The 23,992-nt window shown below is 40.1% G+C and overlaps 4 protein-coding genes and 1 long non-coding RNA gene across 5 annotated transcripts in view; 1 reads left to right on the plus strand and 4 right to left on the minus strand.

Moving 5' to 3' along the window:
• Positions 1-23,992, plus strand: part of LOC310729726 — a 58,723-nt gene that overhangs the window by 8,844 nt on the left and 25,887 nt on the right. The gene's annotated exons all lie outside the window — the stretch shown is intronic.
• On the minus strand, positions 26-3,179 carry LOC310730493 (olfactory receptor 52E8-like; the record flags this gene model as incomplete). Its single annotated transcript, XM_083549520.1, has 3 exons — positions 26-293; positions 355-554; positions 2,217-3,179. The coding sequence occupies 3 exons, from the start codon at positions 3,177-3,179 to the stop codon at positions 26-28; spliced, it is 1,431 nt and encodes a 476-aa protein (XP_083405646.1).
• On the minus strand, positions 5,282-6,256 carry or30bx1 (odorant receptor, family 30, subfamily BX, member 1; the record flags this gene model as incomplete). Its single annotated transcript, XM_083549521.1, has 1 exon — positions 5,282-6,256. One exon carries the CDS (start codon positions 6,254-6,256, stop codon positions 5,282-5,284), a length of 975 nt encoding a protein of 324 aa, XP_083405647.1.
• On the minus strand, positions 13,164-14,108 carry LOC310730495 (olfactory receptor 2AT4-like; the record flags this gene model as incomplete). Its single annotated transcript, XM_083549522.1, has 1 exon — positions 13,164-14,108. The coding sequence occupies one exon, from the start codon at positions 14,106-14,108 to the stop codon at positions 13,164-13,166; it is 945 nt and encodes a 314-aa protein (XP_083405648.1).
• Positions 16,689-17,633, minus strand: LOC310730496 (olfactory receptor 2AT4-like; the record flags this gene model as incomplete). Its single annotated transcript, XM_083549523.1, has 1 exon — positions 16,689-17,633. One exon carries the CDS (start codon positions 17,631-17,633, stop codon positions 16,689-16,691), a length of 945 nt encoding a protein of 314 aa, XP_083405649.1.

Here is a 23,992-nt window from a genome sequence, read left to right on the forward strand (position 1 = left end):
GTACAGGAGGCCAAGTGAAATGACATTAGACGCTGCTGCTATGAACCCAAGCAGTCTCTTGGTCCCGCACAGTGGGAGAGCGCGTCGCGATGCTCCGTTTCTGCACTTGGCGGTGCAAAGTGCTGGGTTGGGGCTGCACCCGCCGAGCAGCACCATGAGAGCGGTGTGGGAGATATCGTTGAAATACCGTTGATTGTTTCTCAGACTCCTGGAACATGTTGACTATTGAATCAACAACGTCGCTGAACAGGCCCGAAGGAAAGAGTGGTGTGTCCAGCAGCACAACCTTGTCCCTGTTTTTCGGACAGGGTAAGCCACAGATGTCTCTCGGGGGCTATTCGGGTGGCCACAGACCGGCTAATGGTCTTAGCGGTCTTTTTTGTGGCCTGTAGTGCCAGCTTCGCCGTAGGGTGGATCTCGGAAAACTGGCCGCCCAAAGGGTCTCCCATATTCAGCTTGGTATGCCTGTAGCACCAACATGGTGTGCAGACATCCAGCGGCCTGACCTGTTGTGGCATAACCTTACCCACCAGTACCCAGGTAGTGTGCAGAGGCTTGGCGGGTAATGTCGAGGGTTTAAGGAAAAATGCCACACCCGGGGAGAGATAGCCAAGCTATATCCAGCTTCTAAACGGCATGTGTCACAATCTCCAGGAACTCCTCGCTTTCGGGTTCACAAAGAACTGCACCCCCCCACCCTCCTTGGAGGAACCTCTGCGAGGTATATTTGCAAACCGTGAGAAGCGGGGGCGGAGTGATCGCAAAGTCATGCGAGCACAAAGCGTGCATTCAAGCCGAATGTCTATGAGATCACTCTGCCCTCGCTCCTCGCAGGCAGCATGTGCTTGCAGGCGGCTTCCTCAGGAACTGATCTAACATAATCTGCTTCCAAACAAGCGACAACAGGCTGTGCTTTGTGCACAGTCGGAACGATCGCTTGCTTTTGGGACATTTACCACTTACCTGAAGGGTACAAACACACACAGAGTGCATCATAAACAAACAGAAGCTAAAGCCAGATTCATAGGGATTTTATACTTTGTGCTTTTTATACTGGTCGTGATGTCACCGCGCCGGTGACAGCCTGCCTTCAATTTTGAATGATTAGACTCATTATTCAGAACATGGACAACACAGTTACGTTCCCAAAGTGTTCCGATGCAGCTCAAGTTCCTGAAAGGGAAACTCTTATCTCTGAGGGTTGCCTGCATTTTGTATTATTGAAGTGGAGATGGTGCACTGGTCTTAAATTAGTAAAACCTCAGTGTTCAGGTTCACACAGTATATTTATTAGCTAATTTATTAATGATAGTAGGCATACTGTACAGCATATATGGTGGACTATTTTATAATAAATCTTTGAAACTTTGGCATAGAAAAAATCCTGGCTATTAAATCGTATTTTGTCACAAGACGTTTAGTTTAAATAATAGATTAGAATCGTTACAAAGTAACATTTAAAAATATATGACAAAGGTCCTCAAAGTACACACTTTAAATGCTGGTAAATAGAATAGATGTATATTGCAATATGCTTATATGTCTATGTCTATAATATGTCTAGAGCACTTCATACACAAACCTCCTGGTGCTAAACGATCAAGTTAACAATGCTTCATGAAATTCTGGATTTATAAATAACCATAAATACACATATAGATAAGCAAAATTTCCCCATCATCATTAAAGTAGAAACCGGTGATAACAATTTCAGTTAAACGAATTGTGTTGTTTGACAATAAACCTGAAGTTCCGCACCTAAATTGGATCATGCTGTGATTTGGTTAAAACAAACCTCAGGCCACCAAAATCAACAGAACCAAAGATTAAATACCTGAAAAAATTATGATGAATTTAAATATTAGGCAACTGCTTTGTAAATTGACTATGTGAAAAATTGGTTGTTACAGTATCAGACGACAGCATTTTGTTCAATTTGGATGTGTAGTTTTTATTTTGCACACTTAAATAAATATAATATTTTGCAATAACCCCATTTAATTGCAATTTAATATAGAATATATTGCTAGTTAATTAACAAACCTTTTGGCTGATCAATCAGTTCCAACTAACAACATTTATCTTGTATATTGTATGTATAAAACTAACATTTATAAGAAGTGAAAGGGTATAGATTTGTATGCCATATATGCTGATCAATTAAGCATAAAAAATATTTGAATATGTAATTTTCTTTTATTATTGTTTTATTTTACCCTTGTCTGTCTTTGCTTACATTTTCTCAATAATGTGTCTTTAATTTCTTTTGTCCTAAAGCAGTATATAAGTGGATTGATGAAGGTTGGGAAAAGGCTGTACATCATTACCAATGCAACACGAAGGTTTGTTTCAAAATGAAACCCAATAACAAATGCAACATACACAAAACTTCTGGGGAGATAGTACAGACAGATGATTAACAGCTGTGGAGTACATGTTAAGAAGGTTTTATATCGTCCCTCTTTATTTGAAATTTTCATTACCGATATAATGATAGCCACATAAGAAAAAATTATATAAAATAAAGGACCCCACAGCACTGTCATAGCAATAGATGTACTAGTGGTTTTGATGACTGTTATGTCTGCACATGCTAGGTTAGTTATTGAAATAAAGTCACAGTAGCACTGATTTATAATATTTGGGCCACAATAGGGCACACTGAGGGTAAGTAAAACTATTACACAAAGCTGGACAAGGTTTGCTATCCAAAGCACTGAACAAAGAATCGCAATAGTGGAATTCTTAATCAGAACGGGGTACCTCAGTGGGTTGCATATAGCAACAAATCGATCAAGGGCCATTAATGCCATTAAAAATGAGCTGCAAGCCCCAAAGTAATGAACAAAGAACATTTGTGTTAAACAAGCATTGAATGACATGATCTTCTGTGACATCCAGTACCTAGCCATGATTCTAGGTAGAGTTGTATTTCCAAATCCAAGATCTGATAGTGCAAGATTACAGAAGATGATGTACGTTGGCTTCTGCAGACTTTTTTCACATGCCACGAATACAAGAATGAAAATGTTCCCCGATGCCAGCATTAGATAAATGAAGAAGAAAAATGTTCCTACCAATCCATTATAAACATCAGGGATTCCTGTAAATCCTTTGAGGACAATTTCAGGAATGTTGCTCGTGTAGTTTTTGTACAATGTTTCAGTATTGCTAGTCATCTGACAAAAAAGAGCATATTTGTTTAAATATATTTTACACAGGACTTTCTTTGTGAATTAGTAAAACTATAGAACTATACAGACACAAAATGCAACATCACTAAATTGTCTTGAATCATACCTTGCCCAAATTTTGGTTGAGACTCTTACAATGCTTTGATGAAGTGATGAAGACTTGTCAAGACTTGAGGTTTTAATCATGTGCTGTTGAGGTTTTTAAGCATTGTTTGACGTAATGAATATAATTAACATCTGATTACACCACACCCTTAGAGAGTTTAGATGACTGCTTTTGTTTAGTTTGTTCAAAGTGCATGGTGTAGAATCACTATATTTTTAATAATAATATAGTTTTTAATCCAGCAACAAATTGGATTAATATTTGTAGAAGTAGGGTACAGATTTTTGTGCTTTGCTTTAGGATCTACTTTTGGAAAATATCCTTTCTTTACTTTATCTTTCTGTCTGATTGCCAGATTTGTACTGGTCCTAAGGCATTTTTAATAGTTATAACAAACTTAATAGTTAACCCTAACCCTAACCCTATTCACATACAGTCTTTGTCTAGAGAGCTGTGCAAGTTCATAGGCGGTATTTTTAAATCTATCTTTCAAATCTAAGATGATACAATGCTTTTGAATGCTGATCTGTAGTCCACAATCAGCATTTTTACAAATTTGTCTAGGTGGGAGAGAGCAGTGGGTAGGGGGAAGGCATAGCATCATCAGAGAAGCAGTTGCCATAGTTAGCAAACTGCAGTGGGTTGAATGAGGTGCAATGGTGGTCAGAGCAACAGAGCTTAAGCAGTCAATCAACTGGTTTACTGCAGATTTTCTTAGTATATGTACAATGGTGGATATTCTTTTAAATAATGTGGGAACTACAGTCAGGGAGAGGAATGGGTAAACACCAAATAACCTGCCCAGCAAACTTTTAATATTCGTCTGGGGAGCTGCAGGCTTGTGGATTTTAACCCATTGAAAGGATTTGTAAGGAAAAATTAGTTTTCCTTAAAAGAAGCATACAAAAAATTTATACTTATTTGCAGCTGTATCATACAAATAAATAGTTAAAAAATCATACATTGTGATTTCTGGATTTTTTTTTTTTATTATGTCTCTCACAGTGGACATGCACCTACGATGACAATTTCAGACCCCTCCATGATTTCTAAGTGGGAGAACTTGCAAAATAGCAGGGTGTTCAAATACTTATTTTCCTCACTGTATGTATGTATATATATATATATATATATATATATATATATATATATATATATATATATATATATATATATATATATATATAATTTTTTATATTTTTTTATTTATTTATTTTTGTTTTAATTATGATCTGCTGCAGAGCCCAAGTACTTCAATGCCAGATATTCCTACTGTATGCTTGAAATGCTTTTTTCACAATTGGCTGGTAGTCATTATACAAAGCTAATAACCAACAACCATTCATTTCATATCTTGGGAGGGTAAACACGGAGTAATCATAATAAATCCTTCATTTAACTTCAAACACCACACAGATGTCATATTGTTTTACAAATCCACCCACTAAACTTTAATGGTTTTGCTAGCATAATGATCAGTGACACATTTTCCATATTAAATAACAAACAAGCACACACTCACACCTTAAAAACAAACAAACAAAAACCCTATCTATCTATCTATCTATCTATCTATCTATCTATCTATCTATCTATCTATCTATCTATCTATCTATCTATCTATCTATCTATATATATATATATATATATATATATATATATTGTACAGACACCAGAATATAGACATAGAATAAAGTTTTTTTTTTTTTTTTATCTTTTACATATGGTAACAATAAAAACTATCATAGTGCAAACATTAAATATTAGCATACATTTACTAATTTAGTAATTTAAAATTCCTTATTCAGTTTACTGTTTTAACAATAATATGTTAAATAACAAGCAGGATATTTTATGTTTTATGAACAATAAGATGAAATACTAAGATAATTTATCAAAAAAAAAAAAAAATAAATTACAAGGTTCTAAAAACATTTTTATGTGCACATTGTTTACTACAAATGTGTACTGAAAAACATTTTTACTTTAAGTTTGAAGAAACAGTCAATTTATCATTTATTCTTCTTTTTCTCAATTTAATGATTATAGCTTCTCGGATTTCCTTAGTTCGAAAAAAAAATATAAATGGGTTGACAAGTGGGGGAAGTAGACTATACCACATGACAAGTGTAACACGAGTGCTAATATGCATTTGAATGTTGATGTCTGTAATATTGACAGCACATCTAGGCAAATAGTAAAGACATATTATAAGAAGCTGAGGGCTACATGTAGAGAACACTTTGTACTTTGCTGGAGTGACTGGCATTTTTAAAACAGTTATAATAATTGACATGTAAGAAAATATGATGAAAACAAGGGGCCCCAGCATTGCAATCATAGTCATAATAAGGAACAACAATCTCAGAGTCCTTAAATCACCACAAGCCAATACAAATATTGAATTTTGGTCACAATAGAAGTGGCTTATTATATTGGAGTCACAAAAAGGCATGCCTACACTCTGATGAATTATCAGTGTAAGCCACGAGACTGGAATAATCCAAAATATACCACATGCAAGTGCCATGGAATGATTAGTAACCAGAACAGGGTATCTAAGTGGATTACATATAGCGATAAAACGATCAATGGCCATTAATAGCAAAATAAAAGAAGTGACGGCACCAAAATAATGGACCAAAAACATCTGAACAAAGCACCCCTGAAATGTTAAAGTTTCATCATTAAGCAGGTACTTTGCAATTGTTTTTGGCATTGTGATGGTTCCGAAAGCAATATCCACTATAGCAAGATTACAGAAGATAAGGTAGGTCGGTTTTTTAAGATTCTTTTCATAAAAAAAAAAGACAATAGTTAACATATTTCCCCCTGCAAGTACGAGATATATTAAGAGAAGAACGGTTCCAACTACTGTGTAGTATTCTTGAGTGAGTCCTGGAAATCCAAGAAGGTAGAATTCTTCAATAGGTGTATAATTTGCATATGGATCCATAACTTTAATAATATTCCAGAATTGTCTACGGGCGATTTTGCCCAATCACTGCAAATTTAAAAATATACATGATACACAATGATTTAAAATAACATCACTTGGTTTAGGCTTACAAATATGAATTAAAACTTCAAACAACACATTCTGACCTTTGTGTATTCTGAAGTTAACTAAAGCCTCTTACAGCTTGCAAGTCCATCAACATTGGCAAAACAAACAATTGACTGAACCTTTATACATGCTCTTTCAAAACACAAGAGGCCAGTCATTTGATGCAATGTGTTTCCTCCTCCTTTCACTCTATCACATGTGATAAAGTGACATTATATGAGTATTGTTTTAGAACATTTGAACAACAGCTAACCCCCTACATTTGTATTATAATCATTTGGTGGAAAGATTACATTGGATGACATATTGAAGTTGTTTGTGATCACTGATTGGCTAAACATTTTACATTATTATTATTAGGGTATTTTTTACATTTTTAAACTATCTGTATAGGGTTTGTAAGCACAGTTTAATGATTGTGATGGTGGCAGGAACAACTGCATACATTTTGACAGTATTTATGTAATTTGAATTTGAATTACATAGGCTAATGTCTGTTTTACTACAGCATGTACCTATACAGTGTAACAATCAAATCGATTTATTTATGTGTGCAAGTAAATCAAACTTAATTAGCAAGGCTTTAGGTAGGCCTGAGACAAAAACTTAACAATTCACATCTGTAGACAATTCACTTTAGAGTCTTACTTTTTTACACTTAGGCTTCATAGAAATTATAAAAAAATATCCAACAATTGTTTTAATTAATTTTACAAAAATATATCTTTACATTTATTACCCATTAGTGTCTAATATGCAGTCAGTTAAGGACTGGGCCAAGATGTTGCATTTTGTTTTATTTAACCAGGTACAAAATTGATTAAATATCATTTTCACAAGAGTGACCAATAGGGCAGCATACAAGGTTTCAACACAACACAACACAAAACACAACACAACACAATCATCACATTATACACTATATTGCCAAAAGTATTGGGTAACCTGACCTTTCCTGCTATATGTGGTTCTTTTCCAACTGTTACCAGAAATCTGAAGGCACTCAATTATATAGGACATATCTAGATACAATAAAATGTTGCATTCACTTGAACTTGAAAACTGAAACCTGTTCCAGCATGGCAATGCCCATGTGCACAAAGTGAGCTCATTGAATATATGATTTACATGCTTTGGAGATCAAGATCTTGAGCGGCCTGCTAAATGATAGCTCTAATTTCATCCCTACTGAACACCTTTTGGATGAATTGGAATACTGACTGCACTCCAGGCATCCTCACCTACATTAGTACCTGACTTTACCTAACACCCTTGTGGCTGATGAACACAACTATCCATAAGCACACTCCAAAATCTAGTGGAACAGCTTCCTAGAGGAGTGAAGGGAATTATAAGAGCAAATTGGGACTAAATATTGAATGCGATGCTTAAAAATAACATACCATACTTATGACCAGGTGACACAATACTTTTGGCAATAGTGTATATAAAAATGTGCAGCATATTTGTCAAGTACAGCAATTTACAGTTTAACAAATATTCTTATTCTATAAGTTTTAGTAATCCTAGAAAGGAATTGGATGATTTAATTCTAAGTAAATGTATAAATGTTGAAAGACAGAAATAAATGCATATATAAATGTATCATTAACAAAGGGCTTAATTAAATTAATGCCTTCTTCATTTCTACATTTATTTATTTCTGTATATTAACATTTGTACATTTTGATATTTATGCATTTTGTGTCCTTCTATGTTAATAGGGTGGACCCTCCAAACCTCACTCTAAAGCAGGATTGGTCAGCTGTGCAAAACAGATAAGAGCAACCAATTTTCTCTACACACATCACCAAACACCTTTTCAACTCTGCACAAATAAAAACGCTGCTAAAATCACCAAATATTTAAATGTCCACTGATTATTATTTTATGAACAGTGCTTTTGTATGTTACTTCAAATTAGCTCTGTGCACTATGATGCATTGCATTTAAGTGTATTTGTCATGTTTTGGACAGAATGTATGATAGCAAGTGAAGTGCAAATGTTGGGTAAGAATGTTATATTAAAGGAACAAGCAAACAAATCCAAATTTAAAGGCATAAACATTAATGAGAAAAATAAATGATTGGTGTGCAAAACAAACAAATTAGAAGTATAAGATTTAGAATCTTGAGTAAAAATATTTTAATTTCAAAATACAGAATATAATAAATATATAAATGCAGAAGGCGTTAAATGAATTATGCTTTTTTATTGAGCAAAATGTAAATATGCATCTATTTAGTTCCCTTTCAGGAGCTGCATCTACAATGCTTTGTAAATGCTTCTGCGTTTCCGTACTCTGAATCATGTGTGTAATCGGTCCAACCAAAAGGCACGATGTCACGACTAGGTCCCAGGGCGAAGCTCCAGAGGCAGAGGGTTTGGAGATGGGCCTGTCCCTTTTTGTTCCCGGCGAACAAACACGGAGCCAAGAGATGTGTATGGCAGATATTTTCAGAAGTACAGGTAAAGTGATCCAGTGTGATTTAAGGTTCATATGCAGTATAAGGTGACACTGTGCTGTGCCAGTCCAAAGTTAAAGAAGAGTGATGTCTTGCAGGCTAGGGAGCTCGGTGCAGATGGCACGCTCAGCTCAACCTAGAGATGTTCCATCAACAATGCTTTGGATACGAGTGTCCAATACCACCCGACTGACCAGTCCCTGCCTAGTGTGGATGGGCACAATAACATCTAATTCCAAAGGGACCAGGAATGGCACTGCGGTCTAGGTTATAGAACCGCACGAAGGTCAGCGGGGTGGACCAACCCACATCCAAGGACGTAGCGCGCACTGGACAAAGACGATTCAGTTACTCCTGGTCTGGGTCCTGGAACAGAGGAGGATAGAATGCCTGTAATCTTCCGGGTCGTGGGACAACCGAGGGTACCTTGGGGATGTAACCCAAACGGGGGTACAGGAAGGCCCCAAAAACGAACCTCAGGAACCTCTGTGAGAATGTAGGCTGGATACATGAAAGTACGCATTCTTTAGATCCACTGTAAAAAAAAAAACAGTCCTCGGATCTGATTTGAAGCACAACCTGCTTGAGGGTCAGCAACTTGAACCTGAGTCTCATGAGAGAGTGGTTCAGCTGACGTAGATCTAAGATAGGATGCAACCCTCTGTCCTTTTTGGGAACTATGAAGTACTGGCTGTAGAACGTGGACTCTAGTTCTTATGGGGGGGACCACCTCGATGTCCTCCTTCCTCAGGAGAGTGTTTACTTCCTGTTCCATGACCAGAGCCTTCTGGTTTCCCACCAGGGTGGAAAGCTTTCCAAGCTGCCAGAAAGTGCCTTAGGGGTATCAGTCTCTCAAAACTGACCTTCAGTGTGCCTAAAACCAGGGCAGTGCCCTAAGACTCTAGGGGTGACAATATCTCCTGCACCAAAACGATGCTGGGTGGAGACCAAGGAGAGAGCTCGCTGGAGCTGGCCATGCCCTGAAGCACCGAGGGTGGCAGGGTTAACGGACCAGGTCCCTAAAGGGGCCAGGGGCAGGGCGGGCCCGGATAATGCGAACCCAGAAGAGAGATTGCTCACAAGCGTCTCATCAACCCACAGAATTTCTCCATACCCGTGTACTTTCCACCACATGAAGTGTGAATACAACGTTTAAAAAGGGGCTGATGAGGCTTTGTATGTGCAGTGTGCAGGTCTGGAAAGAACGGGAACGGGAGATCCTGACATGGAGGTTGCAACCCGGTGTCAGAAAGTGTTCGTCCAGATTACTGGACAGAGGGACTTTTTGCTCATGAGCTGGCCAAGTTATATGGTGCAGGTCACAACTCCATAGCTCCTAAAGCCTAGCTCGTAAAGCATGCCCCCCCTTCAGAGGAAGAGATGCAGAGCTAATGCTTTTGTTGCAGGAGGAGAAACCGCTGAAAGGCGTGCTGCCAAGCCTGTGAGCCAAGTGCTGGACCAAGCAGGTGAGGTTGGACAAAGGGACAAGCCCGTCCCGAAACCCTCTGTGAGGTCCATTTGCAAGCCCCAGGAACTGCTGCGCCGCTCCACTTCAGCGAGAGCAGGGGTGGAACCGCAAGAAGCGCAAGATCTCTCCTTAGAGAGAGCCGCTCTGGAGCGGAGCGATGGCATTGACATGCAGCCGGCTCTCTCAAGAAACCAACTAGTGTGCTCCACTCCCAGGAATATATTCGGTATTGCACACTAAACCATTGCGAGCCACTTAGTGGGCAAGGCTTACACGGCAGCGGTTCAGGCTGCTGGTTGCCTCCACACAATGGGCACACAATACCAGGCTGACCTGCTGCGGGAGATGGATGAGGGATTCAGCTCTGGGGCTGACGATAATTATAAGCAACTCGCACTGCCGACCTAGCCTTTAGGTCCACCAAAGAGAACGGCTAAGGCCGTGTCAGCCTTAGAAGCCACAGAAAGTAATCTGTAGCTCACCCTGTTGGATATTCCAGACAGGGATAGGGCTTTTCTGCTGAACACCCCGATGGCCCCTCCTGGCTTGTTTAGTGATGCCGTAGGTGCGGTTGTCGATAAGTTCCAGGAAGCCAAGAAGCAGTCGGCAGCGTTTCAGCGGTATCCCCCTCGTTGCTCACAAGGTGCCACTCGCCAGGCACTGCAAAGCCCAAAGACAGAGTGTTGCCACCCGGACCCATCTGGAGGGGCCCAAAGGCCCTCGGTGATGCTCTAGGCCCAAGCTGAAGAAGCCAGTGGATCTAAGGGTCGTTCTCTTCAACAAGCAGGCCGTGGCACATAGGCCCTGACAACCAAAGGGCCTCAACCTTTGAAGGGCTTTGTACACTGGGAGGTCAGGCTGTCAACCCTGCTACAGGATGTTCTTCAGAGCACAGCCAACTCCAGTGAGTGTTTTCCCCCACCTCCGTCTGGTCTCATAGCAGATGGCCTAGAGACAGAGGGTTCTCCTGAAAGGGCAATCCGACCCGTACTATCAAGGTTTCGCGGCGAGCCCTAAGCGCCTTAGATATGGGCTTGCACAATGCTGATGATAGATGCATCCCTCATGGGGTGGGTAACGGTCATGAGTGGACGCTCCGCCAAAGGTTGATGGAACAAGCTCCATCTCATGTGGCACATAAACTGCCTAGAGATGCTGAGAATTACTTTCCCCCAGACCTGAGAGATCGACATGTGCTGGTCCGTACGGACAACACATTGGTGGTCTCTTACATTGACCGACATTGGGGACTGGAGTGTACTCTGGAACGAGATGCTGCGTCTCCGAGCCACACTCCCTGCCTCCCTGCATCCCTGCAAAGCTTTCCTTCTCATTTGCAGAAGCTAGCATCGGCTCCACTGCATGCGCATTTTGTAGCATCCTGGTCGTGACGTCAACCTGCCGGTGACGTTGCGTCTTGCTGTTGGCTGAATTACACATGTGATTCAGAGCATGAGCAACACGGAAGTGTTTCCAAAGCGTTGTAATGCAGCATTTTATTCCCTCAGGGAACTAAGGGTACATACGTAACCTAGAGACGTTTTATAGTAAAACCTTAGTCTTAGTTTACTCAAACAGACCCTCTGCAAGGTTCGGTTATGTTTAATTTCAGCTTGTAGGCAAGATGCAGGTGCATTTTCTAACATTGTTAGACCAAAAAATTCACAAAACGTTTTCCTGATCTGTACACAGAACATCTTAGTAAACTCACTTTAAGTAAAATACCACTTTAAACTTGATCCAATGACAAACTAGTTATAGGCCAAAAACAGTAGCATTTACCTGCTACCACAAAACCCTTTAAATGGTTGATTCCAAGACATAATCCAGGGTCACCTATATTTAACTAAATATTTTATTAAAATTATGGTTTGCCTTAATTTTTTTTACCAGGAGTCTTTTTTAAAACCTAGGCTAATTGTGCACTTGTATTGTAATAAACCTGCAGTATGCAGAGTCTTAAAAGTTTGCATAATTGCAAGTCTTACAGTGCCTATCAGTAATTTGTATTATACTGAAACGTTTTTAAAATGTTTTGCATTACAGGGTAAGTTGACTTAAATAGCAAAAATAAATGTTAGTTGTTTCAGTTTTGTAGCTGATAATAAATCATGATAGCATTGTGTCATGGGTCAGACCAGAGTTACTCCTAAAATGACCATGAACCAGATGCATGTGACATGCTACTAAGTGTTGTTGCTCAACAGAAGGAATCAAGGCAATGGTCAAATATTTAGATAAAAAATAATTAAAAAAAATTAGGATATAAAATAGCAAAAAGCAAGGGCAAAAACTCAGTGTGCAAAACCATGCAATAGCTTGCAAAGCTATTTAAGCACACAGAGTGATTAAAGAAAAACAGGAAACAGGTTTGAATACAGGTGAGCATGAGCACTTTAATGTTTGGCCTAAAATCAGATAAGGATGGGTTGTTCCTTTCTTTGATGAGGGCCTGCATGTCATTATAATCCAAAAATTATATTTGTTAGCAAAAATCTATATTTAAAAATTAAAAAGAATAAATGGTACAAAAAAAACAGCATCTATATTTCTTGCAAAAGATCTGAATCATGCCTGATGTCCATTCATACATTTGAAAAAAATTTTAAGCTTTGAGTAAAATTAATAACTCAGGTATGTAAGCAGCATAGAATATTTTAGGCACTGTGCTTATTAGACTCTGTGCTTTTTTGCCTGCCCATTTCAATAAATGTTAACAGATAAAAAGAATTCTCCACAGTATTTCGAACATCACCACCTGTAGTCAGGCATATGAAACAAATTGCAATAAAATAACAAGGAACACAATAACCAATTTAACATCTGACAATTTATATTGAGACCTGAGATATACTTAAGGATCTATCTAATTTGGCCTTCTTTAAATTTTCTTATCAAGATTTTTTTTACTTCTTCTGTTTTTAGGCTATACAGTACAGGGTTGATCATTGGAGGTAGCAGGCTATACAACATAATAATTGCTATTTGCAAATCAGCATTAAATGTAATACCTATATTGGCAGCCAAATAATAAAAACACCTTGGTAAGAAAAACAGTGCAATTATAATAAGTTGAGAGCTACATGTGGAAAACACCTTTAGCTTCCCCTGTGCACTTGATATTTTAAGGACAGCTAAAATAATGAAGAAATATGAGAAGAGAATAATGGCAAGAGATCCTAGCAGTACAACCATGGCATAAACAAAAGCTGGAACACTATATGGAGTCCTGTCTGTGCATGCAAGTCGGGTAATAGAAACATGATCACAATAGCAGTGTAAAATGGTGTTGGATCCACAGTAAGGGAGGGGGTAAGCCCGAACAACCATCATTATAATGCTAAGATGAGCAAAACTCCAGACTACTACTGAAGAAATTACTATATTCCTGTTTGACATAAAAGTATGGTAACAGAATGGGTAACAAATAGCTATATATCGATCTATGGCCATTAATGCAAGTACGTATGAATTGACTGTACCAAAATAATGCACTAAGTACATCTGTAAAAAACAAGCTCCAAAAGAAATGTTGCCGTCTTGAAACAAATATCTTGCAATCATCTTTGGTAAAGTGCATGTACTGAACAGTACATCAGACAACACAAGACTTGTATAAATAAAATACATGGGTTTATGGAGATTTCTGTTAGTTGTGAACAAAAGAAGAAAAATTCCATTACCTATCAGAGTGAAAACATAAACTAACAACATAATTGCAGAAATGAAGACATAGTATTTAGGATGAAGTCCAGGAAAACCAAAAATGAAAAAGTCCTTCACAAATGTCATGTTTCTGTCCGACATGATCTGACCTATTCTTAAAGAAAAAATGCAATTTTTATTGAATAAATATTACAGCTTTTAAAAGTATTGTGAGCACTGTGTATATGAATAAATCAAGTTTATAAGCAACTCGCACTGCCGACCTAGCCTTTAGGTCCACCAAAGAGAACGGCTAAGGCCGTGTCAGCCTTAGAAGCCACAGAAAGTAATCTGTAGCTCACCCTGTTGGATATTCCAGACAGGGATAGGGCTTTTCTGCTGAACACCCCGATGGCCCCTCCTGGCTTGTTTAGTGATGCCGTAGGTGCGGTTGTCGATAAGTTCCAGGAAGCCAAGAAGCAGTCGGCAGCGTTTCAGCGGTATCCCCCTCGTTGCTCACAAGATGCCACTCGCCAGGCACTGCAAAGCCCAAAGACAGAGTGTTGCCACCCGGACCCATCTGGAGGGGCCCAAAGGCCCTCGGTGATGCTCTAGGCCCAAGCTGAAGAAGCCAGTGGATCTAAGGGTCGTTCTCTTCAACAAGCAGGCCGTGGCACATAGGCCCTGACAACCAAAGGGCCTCAACCTTTGAAGGGCTTTGTACACTGGGAGGTCAGGCTGTCAACCCTGCTACAGGATGTTCTTCAGAGCACAGCCAACTCCAGTGAGTGTTTTCCCCCACCTCCGTCTGGTCTCATAGCAGATGGCCTAGAGACAGAGGGTTCTCCTGAAAGGGCAATCCGACCCGTACTATCAAGGTTTCGCGGCGAGCCCTAAGCGCCTTAGATATGGGCTTGCACAATGCTGATGATAGATGCATCCCTCATGGGGTGGGTAACGGTCATGAGTGGACGCTCCGCCAAAGGTTGATGGAACAAGCTCCATCTCATGTGGCACATAAACTGCCTAGAGATGCTGAGAATTACTTTCCCCCAGACCTGAGAGATCGACATGTGCTGGTCCGTACGGACAACACATTGGTGGTCTCTTACATTGACCGACATTGGGGACTGGAGTGTACTCTGGAACGAGATGCTGCGTCTCCGAGCCACACTCCCTGCCTCCCTGCATCCCTGCAAAGCTTTCCTTCTCATTTGCAGAAGCTAGCATCGGCTCCACTGCATGCGCATTTTGTAGCATCCTGGTCGTGACGTCAACCTGCCGGTGACGTTGCGTCTTGCTGTTGGCTGAATTACACATGTGATTCAGAGCATGAGCAACATGGAAGTGTTTCCAAAGCGTTGTAATGCAGCATTTTATTCCCTCAGGGAACTAAGGGTACATACGTAACCTAGAGACGTTTTATAGTAAAACCTTAGTCTTAGTTTACTCAAACAGACCCTCTGCAAGGTTCGGTTATGTTTAATTTCAGCTTGTAGGCAAGATGCAGGTGCATTTTCTAACATTGTTAGACCAAAAAATTCACAAAACGTTTTCCTGATCTGTACACAGAACATCTTAGTAAACTCACTTTAAGTAAAATACCACTTTAAACTTGATCCAATGACAAACTAGTTATAGGCCAAAAACAGTAGCATTTACCTGCTACCACAAAACCCTTTAAATGGTTGATTCCAAGACATAATCCAGGGTCACCTATATTTAACTAAATATTTTATTAAAATTATGGTTTGCCTTAATTTTTTTTACCAGGAGTCTTTTTTAAAACCTAGGCTAATTGTGCACTTGTATTGTAATAAACCTGCAGTATGCAGAGTCTTAAAAGTTTGCATAATTGCAAGTCTTACAGTGCCTATCAGTAATTTGTATTATACTGAAACGTTTTTAAAATGTTTTGCATTACAGGGTAAGTTGACTTAAATAGCAAAAATAAATGTTAGTTGTTTCAGTTTTGTAGCTGATAATAAATCATGATAGCATTGTGTCATGGGTCAGACCAGAGTTACTCCTAAAATGACCATGAACCAGATGCATGTGACATGCTACTAAGTGTTGTTGCTCAACAGAAGGAATCAAGGCAATGGTCAAATATTTAGATAAAAAATAATTTAAAAAAATTAGGATATAAAATAGCAAAAAGCAAGGGCAAAAACTCAGTGTGCAAAACCATGCAATAGCTTGCAAAGCTATTTAAGCACACAGAGTGATTAAAGAAAAACAGGAAACAGGTTTGAATACAGGTGAGCATGAGCACTTTAATGTTTGGCCTAAAATCAGATAAGGATGGGTTGTTCCTTTCTTTGATGAGGGCCTGCATGTCATTATAATCCAAAAATTATATTTGTTAGCAAAAATCTATATTTAAAAATTAAAAAGAATAAATGGTACAAAAAAAACAGCATCTATATTTCTTGCAAAAGATCTGAATCATGCCTGATGTCCATTCATACATTTGAAAAAAATTTTAAGCTTTGAGTAAAATTAATAACTCAGGTATGTAAGCAGCATAGAATATTTTAGGCACTGTGCTTATTAGACTCTGTGCTTTTTTGCCTGCCCATTTCAATAAATGTTAACAGATAAAAAGAATTCTCCACAGTATTTCGAACATCACCACCTGTAGTCAGGCATATGAAACAAATTGCAATAAAATAACAAGGAACACAATAACCAATTTAACATCTGACAATTTATATTGAGACCTGAGATATACTTAAGGATCTATCTAATTTGGCCTTCTTTAAATTTTCTTATCAAGATTTTTTTTACTTCTTCTGTTTTTAGGCTATACAGTACAGGGTTGATCATTGGAGGTAGCAGGCTATACAACATAATAATTGCTATTTGCAAATCAGCATTAAATGTAATACCTATATTGGCAGCCAAATAATAAAAACACCTTGGTAAGAAAAACAGTGCAATTATAATAAGTTGAGAGCTACATGTGGAAAACACCTTTAGCTTCCCCTGTGCACTTGATATTTTAAGGACAGCTAAAATAATGAAGAAATATGAGAAGAGAATAATGGCAAGAGATCCTAGCAGTACAACCATGGCATAAACAAAAGCTGGAACACTATATGGAGTCCTGTCTGTGCATGCAAGTCGGGTAATAGAAACATGATCACAATAGCAGTGTAAAATGGTGTTGGATCCACAGTAAGGGAGGGGGTAAGCCCGAACAACCATCATTATAATGCTAAGATGAGCAAAACTCCAGACTACTACTGAAGAAATTACTATATTCCTGTTTGACATAAAAGTATGGTAACAGAATGGGTAACAAATAGCTATATATCGATCTATGGCCATTAATGCAAGTACGTATGAATTGACTGTACCAAAATAATGCACTAAGTACATCTGTAAAAAACAAGCTCCAAAAGAAATGTTGCCGTCTTGAAACAAATATCTTGCAATCATCTTTGGTAAAGTGCATGTACTGAACAGTACATCAGACAACACAAGACTTGTATAAATAAAATACATGGGTTTATGGAGATTTCTGTTAGTTGTGAACAAAAGAAGAAAAATTCCATTACCTATCAGAGTGAAAACATAAACTAACAACATAATTGCAGAAATGAAGACATAGTATTTAGGATGAAGTCCAGGAAAACCAAAAATGAAAAAGTCCTTCACAAATGTCATGTTTCTGTCCGACATGATCTGACCTATTCTTAAAGAAAAAATGCAATTTTTATTGAATAAATATTACAGCTTTTAAAAGTATTGTGAGCACTGTGTATATGAATAAATCAAGTTTAAATATTGTTATATTACATTTATGTAAAATTTACATGGATTACTATATATTTCATATAAATTACCAAAAGCTATTATGAAATTATGCATTTTATCCATACCTTTACAGAGTCATAGCACATCAGGAAATATGTCAGTGCTCTAGGGTAATTTATTTATCTGAACATGTCAAGTCATAAGTCACATGTCTCGCAACATGTATTATTAACATTATGTAAATTTCCTAAGACTTGTGTAAGAAGCTACATTTTATTCTCCATAATAAAGTGTGCATAAACAACATCAACATGCTATTCAGGACATTTTACTGTTTTTTTACCAATTTATGTGGAATTGTTGAACTGCTAAATGGTAAAATTACTATTTTTTGCCATATAATTTAGATCATCAGTGAAGCACAGAAACCCATTGTATTGTGTATGTCAGAGGTGGGAAGTAACAAAGTACAAATAGTTTGTTACTGTACTTAAGTAGATTTTTCTGGTATCAGTACTTTACTTTTGTGTTTACTTTTTTAACACAAATATCTGTACCTTCTACTACTTAAATTTTCAACCCAGGCCCGTTACTTTAGTTATTGTTTATTTTCACTGCACACCTATTTTAGCCCATCAACCTATTTCTTGTCATTGTGTGGCTTTTTCAATCCACTTGTGTAATATTTCCTAGCTCTCACACACCACAGAAGTAGGCTAGTTTACAAAGCTCACAATGAGGAGGCAGAAGGCAAAAATAAGTATGGGGTAACGTGGATGAGACAAAAGGAGTCAGCGACGTATACATGACTGAGAACAAGAGCCTGGATACATTCATTAGGTAACACAATTTTTAATTAGTTTTATATTAATATATTAACCAGGGCTGTCAAGCTGCCGTTTCTGTTTCACCATTTTTATTAAAACTAGAAATACATAAATAAATAACTAAATATAACAGAGAAATTGAAACCTTCAGCGCAACATTCACGATAGCCTTTCTTTACTCAGATGTAATAAATTAAAAAAATATTTTTAATCAGTAAACATTTGTTTTACTCATGCGGCAAGTCTCAAATCAAACACCAAAATCCGCCGTTTTTTATTCATGACACCGAAACTAATTTAAATTACTGTATTTTTTGATCGTACATATAAGAGAAATACATCATTCAAATTTGTAAAGAGTTCACTTTTATTTGTACACACTCATAATAAAAACAAAACGCTTTTTTGTAAAATAAAGAAAACAGACAGGGGGTGCTCTCTGCCGTCTCGGTCATCTTCCTACACCAACACATAAATAAAACAACCAGAATCTCAATAAAAACTTGCCTCACAGACATAATAAATATATGTATAGAAAGCTTAATCTGTCTTGTACATAAAACAGTACACATCGAAAACAAATATTCTGATTATGTAATCGGTATGAAAGTTAGGAGAGCCTCATAAACCCATGTGGAAACACAGCAAATGTTCCGTATGGTGTCCTGATGATTTAAACCACCATAATTACTTCAAAACAGTTACAAGAATTTTTTTTGTCCTCATGCTGTATTTTGAACTTGGTTTCACACATTTGCATAAAGCATCCAAATTTCTCCATGTCCATGTTGCTTAGAGTATTTACAAACTAAGTATCAATAAATGGTACAGTTACAGTAGAACAGATAGAAATGTGTGATTAAGTTGCGATTAAATACTTAAATCATTTGACAGCCCTGACGTGAGGTCCAATTACCAGCTTGACACTTAAACAGGTAGTAGTAATGGCTACTTTTTACCTAAGTACATGTCAGAGCCTAAAATTCTTTACTTTCACTTGATTAAAAAAGTGTAGTCAGTCCAGAACTTTTACCTGAGTATTTAAAAACGAGTATTTTTACTTTTTCTTAAGTAAAAGATTTGTGACTCTGACATATGTATTAAAACACTGTGTGTTTATATTATCATTGTGTTTATTGCAGACTACAATATATGCAATAGTGATATACCAGTTCGGGAGGATAAGAGGCTGATACTGCGTTCAATCAATCAACTCGGGTGAAATGTAGGTTAAGGATGGAAGGCAGATGTGGACCTCAGAACACCTTGGCTCTAATTTTAAAGAAAGCAGACAGCTGCAGCCTAAGAATAAAAGGAACTGCCTAAAGAATTTTTTTAATGAAATCTGGAAAAAACTATTCTTAAGGGCTGGGCATAATTGCAATGCCAGAAAGACAATCTTTCATTTACCAAACAAAGCTTCTTTTTGAGGTCTATTGTAAAGAGGTTGCTTATCAAGGCCCAGAGGTCTGATGCAGGATTTTTATCAGAGATTGGCCAAGTTGTGTTAATTAAAAAATGTTAATGGATATATTATACAGCGTATATCAGGGCTTCATTATATTACAACTAAAAGAGAAAAAGAAGACCAAAAGCATAAAAAAATGGAGGAAGCAAATGATAAAGCAAAGAAGCAATAGTGCTTTAAATTGCACATTAAAAACACAGAGCATAGTAAAGTGCGTATAAACACAAGAGTTGTTAGTTTTGACAAAGTGATCAAAATGAAACCCATAATAACAAATGACAATTATCCACAAATTTCACAAAGTAATGTAGGTAGCATGTAATGTAGGTAGCATGAACTACTAAAATTTTACATTAATATTATAATATTAATGTATTTGTATTTTGTTATACATTAATATTATAATATTAATGTAAAATTTTCATATTACATTAGAATATTAATGTATTTGTATTTTGTTATACAGCCGGGGCCTCACCCTGGAGCCAGGCCCGGGGTTGGGGCTTGTATGCGAGCGCCTGGTGGCCGGGCCGTCCCCCACAGGGTCCCGCCGGGCTCAGCCCGAAGGAGCTACGTGGGGCCGCCTTCCAGTGGGCTCACCACCTGCAGGAGGGACCGTAAGGGGCCGGTGCAAAGAGGATTGGGCGGCAGTCGAAGGCGGGGGCCTCGACAACCCAATCCCTGGACACGGAAGCTAGCTCTAGGGACGTGGAATGTCACCTCACTGGCGGGGAAGGAGCCTGAGATTGTGCGTGAGGTTGAAAGGTTCCAACTAGAGATAGTCGGGATCACCTCTACGCACGGCTTGGGGTCTGGAACCACTCTCCTTGAGAGAGAATGGACTCTTCACCACTCTGGAGTTGCCCATGGCGAAAGGAGGCGAACTGGTGTGGGTTTGCTTATAGCCCCCCAGCTCAGCCGCCATGTGTTGGAGTTTACCCCGGTGAATGAGAGGGTCGTTTCCCTGTGCCTACGGGTCGGGGATAGGTCTCTCACTGTCGTGTGTGCCTACAGGCCAAACGGCAGTGTAGAGTACCCGGCCTTCTTGGGGTCTCTGGGAGGGGTGCTGGAAAGTGCTCCGACTGGGGACTCCGTCGTTCTACTGGGAGACTTCAATGCCCACGTGGGCAGCGACAGTGACACCTGGAGGGGCGTGTTTGGGAGGGACGGCCCCCCTGATCTAAACCCGAGTGGTGTTCAGTTATTGGACTTCTGTGCTAGTTACAGTTTGTCCATAACGAACACCATGTTCAAGCATAAGGGTGTCCATCAGTACACGTGGCACCAGGACACCCTAGGCCGTAGGTCGATGATCGACTTTGTGGTCGTTTCATCTGACCTGCGACTTGGCAGACCCAAGCGTACTGTGAGGGTCTGCTGGGAACGTTTGGCTGAGTCTCCTGTCAGAGAGATCTTCAACTCCCACCTCCGGCGGAGCTTCGACCGGATCCCGAGGGAGGCTGGAGATATTGAATCCGAGTGGACCATGTTCTCCACCTCCATTGTCGAAGCGGCCGCTCTGAGCTGTGGCTGTAAGGTCTCCGGTGCCTGTCGAGGCGGCAATCCCCGAACCCGGTGGTGGACGCCGGAAGTAAGGGATGCCGTCAAGCTGAAGAAGGAGTCCTATTGGGCCTGGTTGGCTTGTGGGACTCCTGAGGCAGCCGACGGGTACCGGCAGGCCAAGCGAACTGCAGCCCAGGTGGTTGTGGAGGCAAAAACTCGGGCCTGGGAGGAGTTCTGTGAGGCCATGGAAAAGGACTATTGGCTGGCCTCGAAGAGATTCTGGCAAACTGTCCGGCGCCTCAGGAGAAGGGAGCAGTGCCCTACCAACGCTGTTTACAGTAGAGGTGGGGAGCTGTTGACCTCACCTGGGGAGGTCGTTGGACGGTGTAAGGAATACTTCGAGGATCTCCTCAATCCCGCCGTCACGTCTTCCATTGAGGAAGCAGAGGCTGAGGGCTCAGAGGTGGACTCATCCATCACCCAAGCTGAAGTCACCAAGGTAGTCAAGAAACTCCTCGGTGGCAAGGCACCGGGGGTGGATGAGATCCACCCTAAGTACCTCAAGTCTCTGAATGTTGTGGGGCTGTCTTGGCTGACACGCCTCTGCAGCATTGCGTGGCGGTCGGGGACAGTGCCTCTGGGATGGCAGACCGGGGTGGTGGTCCCTCTTTTTAAGAAGGGGGACCGAAAGGTGTGTTCCAACTATAGGGGGATCACACCTCAGCCTCCCTGGGAAAGTCTATGCCAGGGTACTGGAGAGGAGAATATGGCCGATAGTAGAACCTGGGATTCAGGAGGAACAGTGTGGTTTTCATCCAGGCCTTGGAACACTGGACCAGCTCTATACCCTCTACAGGGTGCTGGAGGGTTCATGGGAGTTTGCCCAACCAGTCCACATGTGTTTTGTGGATTTGGAGAAGGCATTCGACTGTGTCCCTCGCGGCTGCCTTTGGAGGGTGCTCCGGGAGTATGGGGTCCGGGGTCCTTTACTAAGGGCTGTCCGATCCCTGTACGACCGAAGCAGGAGCTTGGTTCGCATTGCCGGCAGTAAGTTAGACTTGTTCCCGGTGCATGTTGGACTCCGGCAGGGCTGCCCTTTGTCACCGGTTCTGTTTATAATTTTTATGGACAGAATTTCTAGGCGCAGCCAGGGGCCGGAGGGTGTCCGGTTTGGTGACAACGCGATTTCGTCTCTGCTCTTTGCAGATGATGTTGTCGTGTTGGCTTCATCAAACCAAGACCTTCGGCAGTCACTGGGACGGTTTGCAGCCGAGTGTGAAGCGGCTGGGATGAGAATCAGCACCTCCAAATCCGAGGCCATGGTCCTCAGTCGGAAAAGGGTGGCTTGCCCACTTCAGGTTGGTGGAGAGTTCTTGCCTCAAGTGGAGGAGTTTAAGTATCTTGGGGTTTTGTTCACGAGTAAAGGAAGGATGGAACGGGAGTTTGACAGACGGATCGGTGCAGCTTCTGCAGTAATGCGGTCGATATACCGGTCTGTCGTGGTGAAGAAATAGCTGAGCCGCAAGGCGAAACTCTCGATTTACCATTCAATCTACGTTCCTACTCTCACCTATGGTCATGAGCTCTGGGTCATGACCGAAAGGACAAGATCCCGGATACAGGCGGCCGAAATGAGCTTTCTCCGCAGGGTGGCTGGGCGATCCCTTAGAGACAGAGTGAGAAGCTCGGTCACTCGAGAGGAGCTCAGTGTAGAGCCGCTGCTCCTCCACATCGAGAGGGGTCAGCTGAGGTGGCTCGGGCATCTGTTCCGGATGCCTCCTGGACTATGTCTCCCGGCTGGCCTGGGAACGCCTCAGTGTCCCCCCGGAAGAGCTGGAAGAAGTGTCTAGGGAGAGGTAAGTCTGGGCATCTTTGCTTAGACTACTGCCCCCGCGACCCAGCCCCGGATAAGCGGGAGAAGATGAGATGAGATGAGATGAGATGAGGTATTTTGTTATAATCAATGTATGTATGAGGTTTTTCCAAAGCTGAAACTGAGAATGTGATCAAGACAGCATGTCTGAAGCACATTCTCTCGACCGGGCACTGTGCTCTCAGCTAAGCAAAACAGAGAAAGATAAAAAATTATCTTTGTACAGAATGGGAAAACATCTGTGTGCAAAATGCGTCACTACGGAGAAGTGAACTGGAACAGCACGGGAAACAAATGATTTGTTTTATTATGGAGCAAACTAATCAGTATAATATTGCAAGGTCGTAATAAGAGAATTCATAATATTCTCTTAAACAGCGATTGAAAACAATTGATTATAATGCAATGTCCTAATTGAAAACAATTGATTATAATGCAATGTCGTAATGGTGGTGTGATCTCGAAGGTCGAATGACAGCATACAAACATTGTAGAAGGGTTTGATCGGCGCGCTCAGGCTCAGTGCAGCATTGTCTGACTGAGGAGCGTCTATTTACTTCTGCAGAGGTAAATAAAATTGTATATCTTTATTCTCATGTCGACTTTCTGTCTC

This window comes from Silurus aristotelis (assembly GCF_946808225.1).
Source record: "Silurus aristotelis genome assembly, chromosome: 8".
In the NCBI taxonomy this organism is placed as follows: Eukaryota; Metazoa; Chordata; class Actinopteri; order Siluriformes; family Siluridae; genus Silurus; species Silurus aristotelis.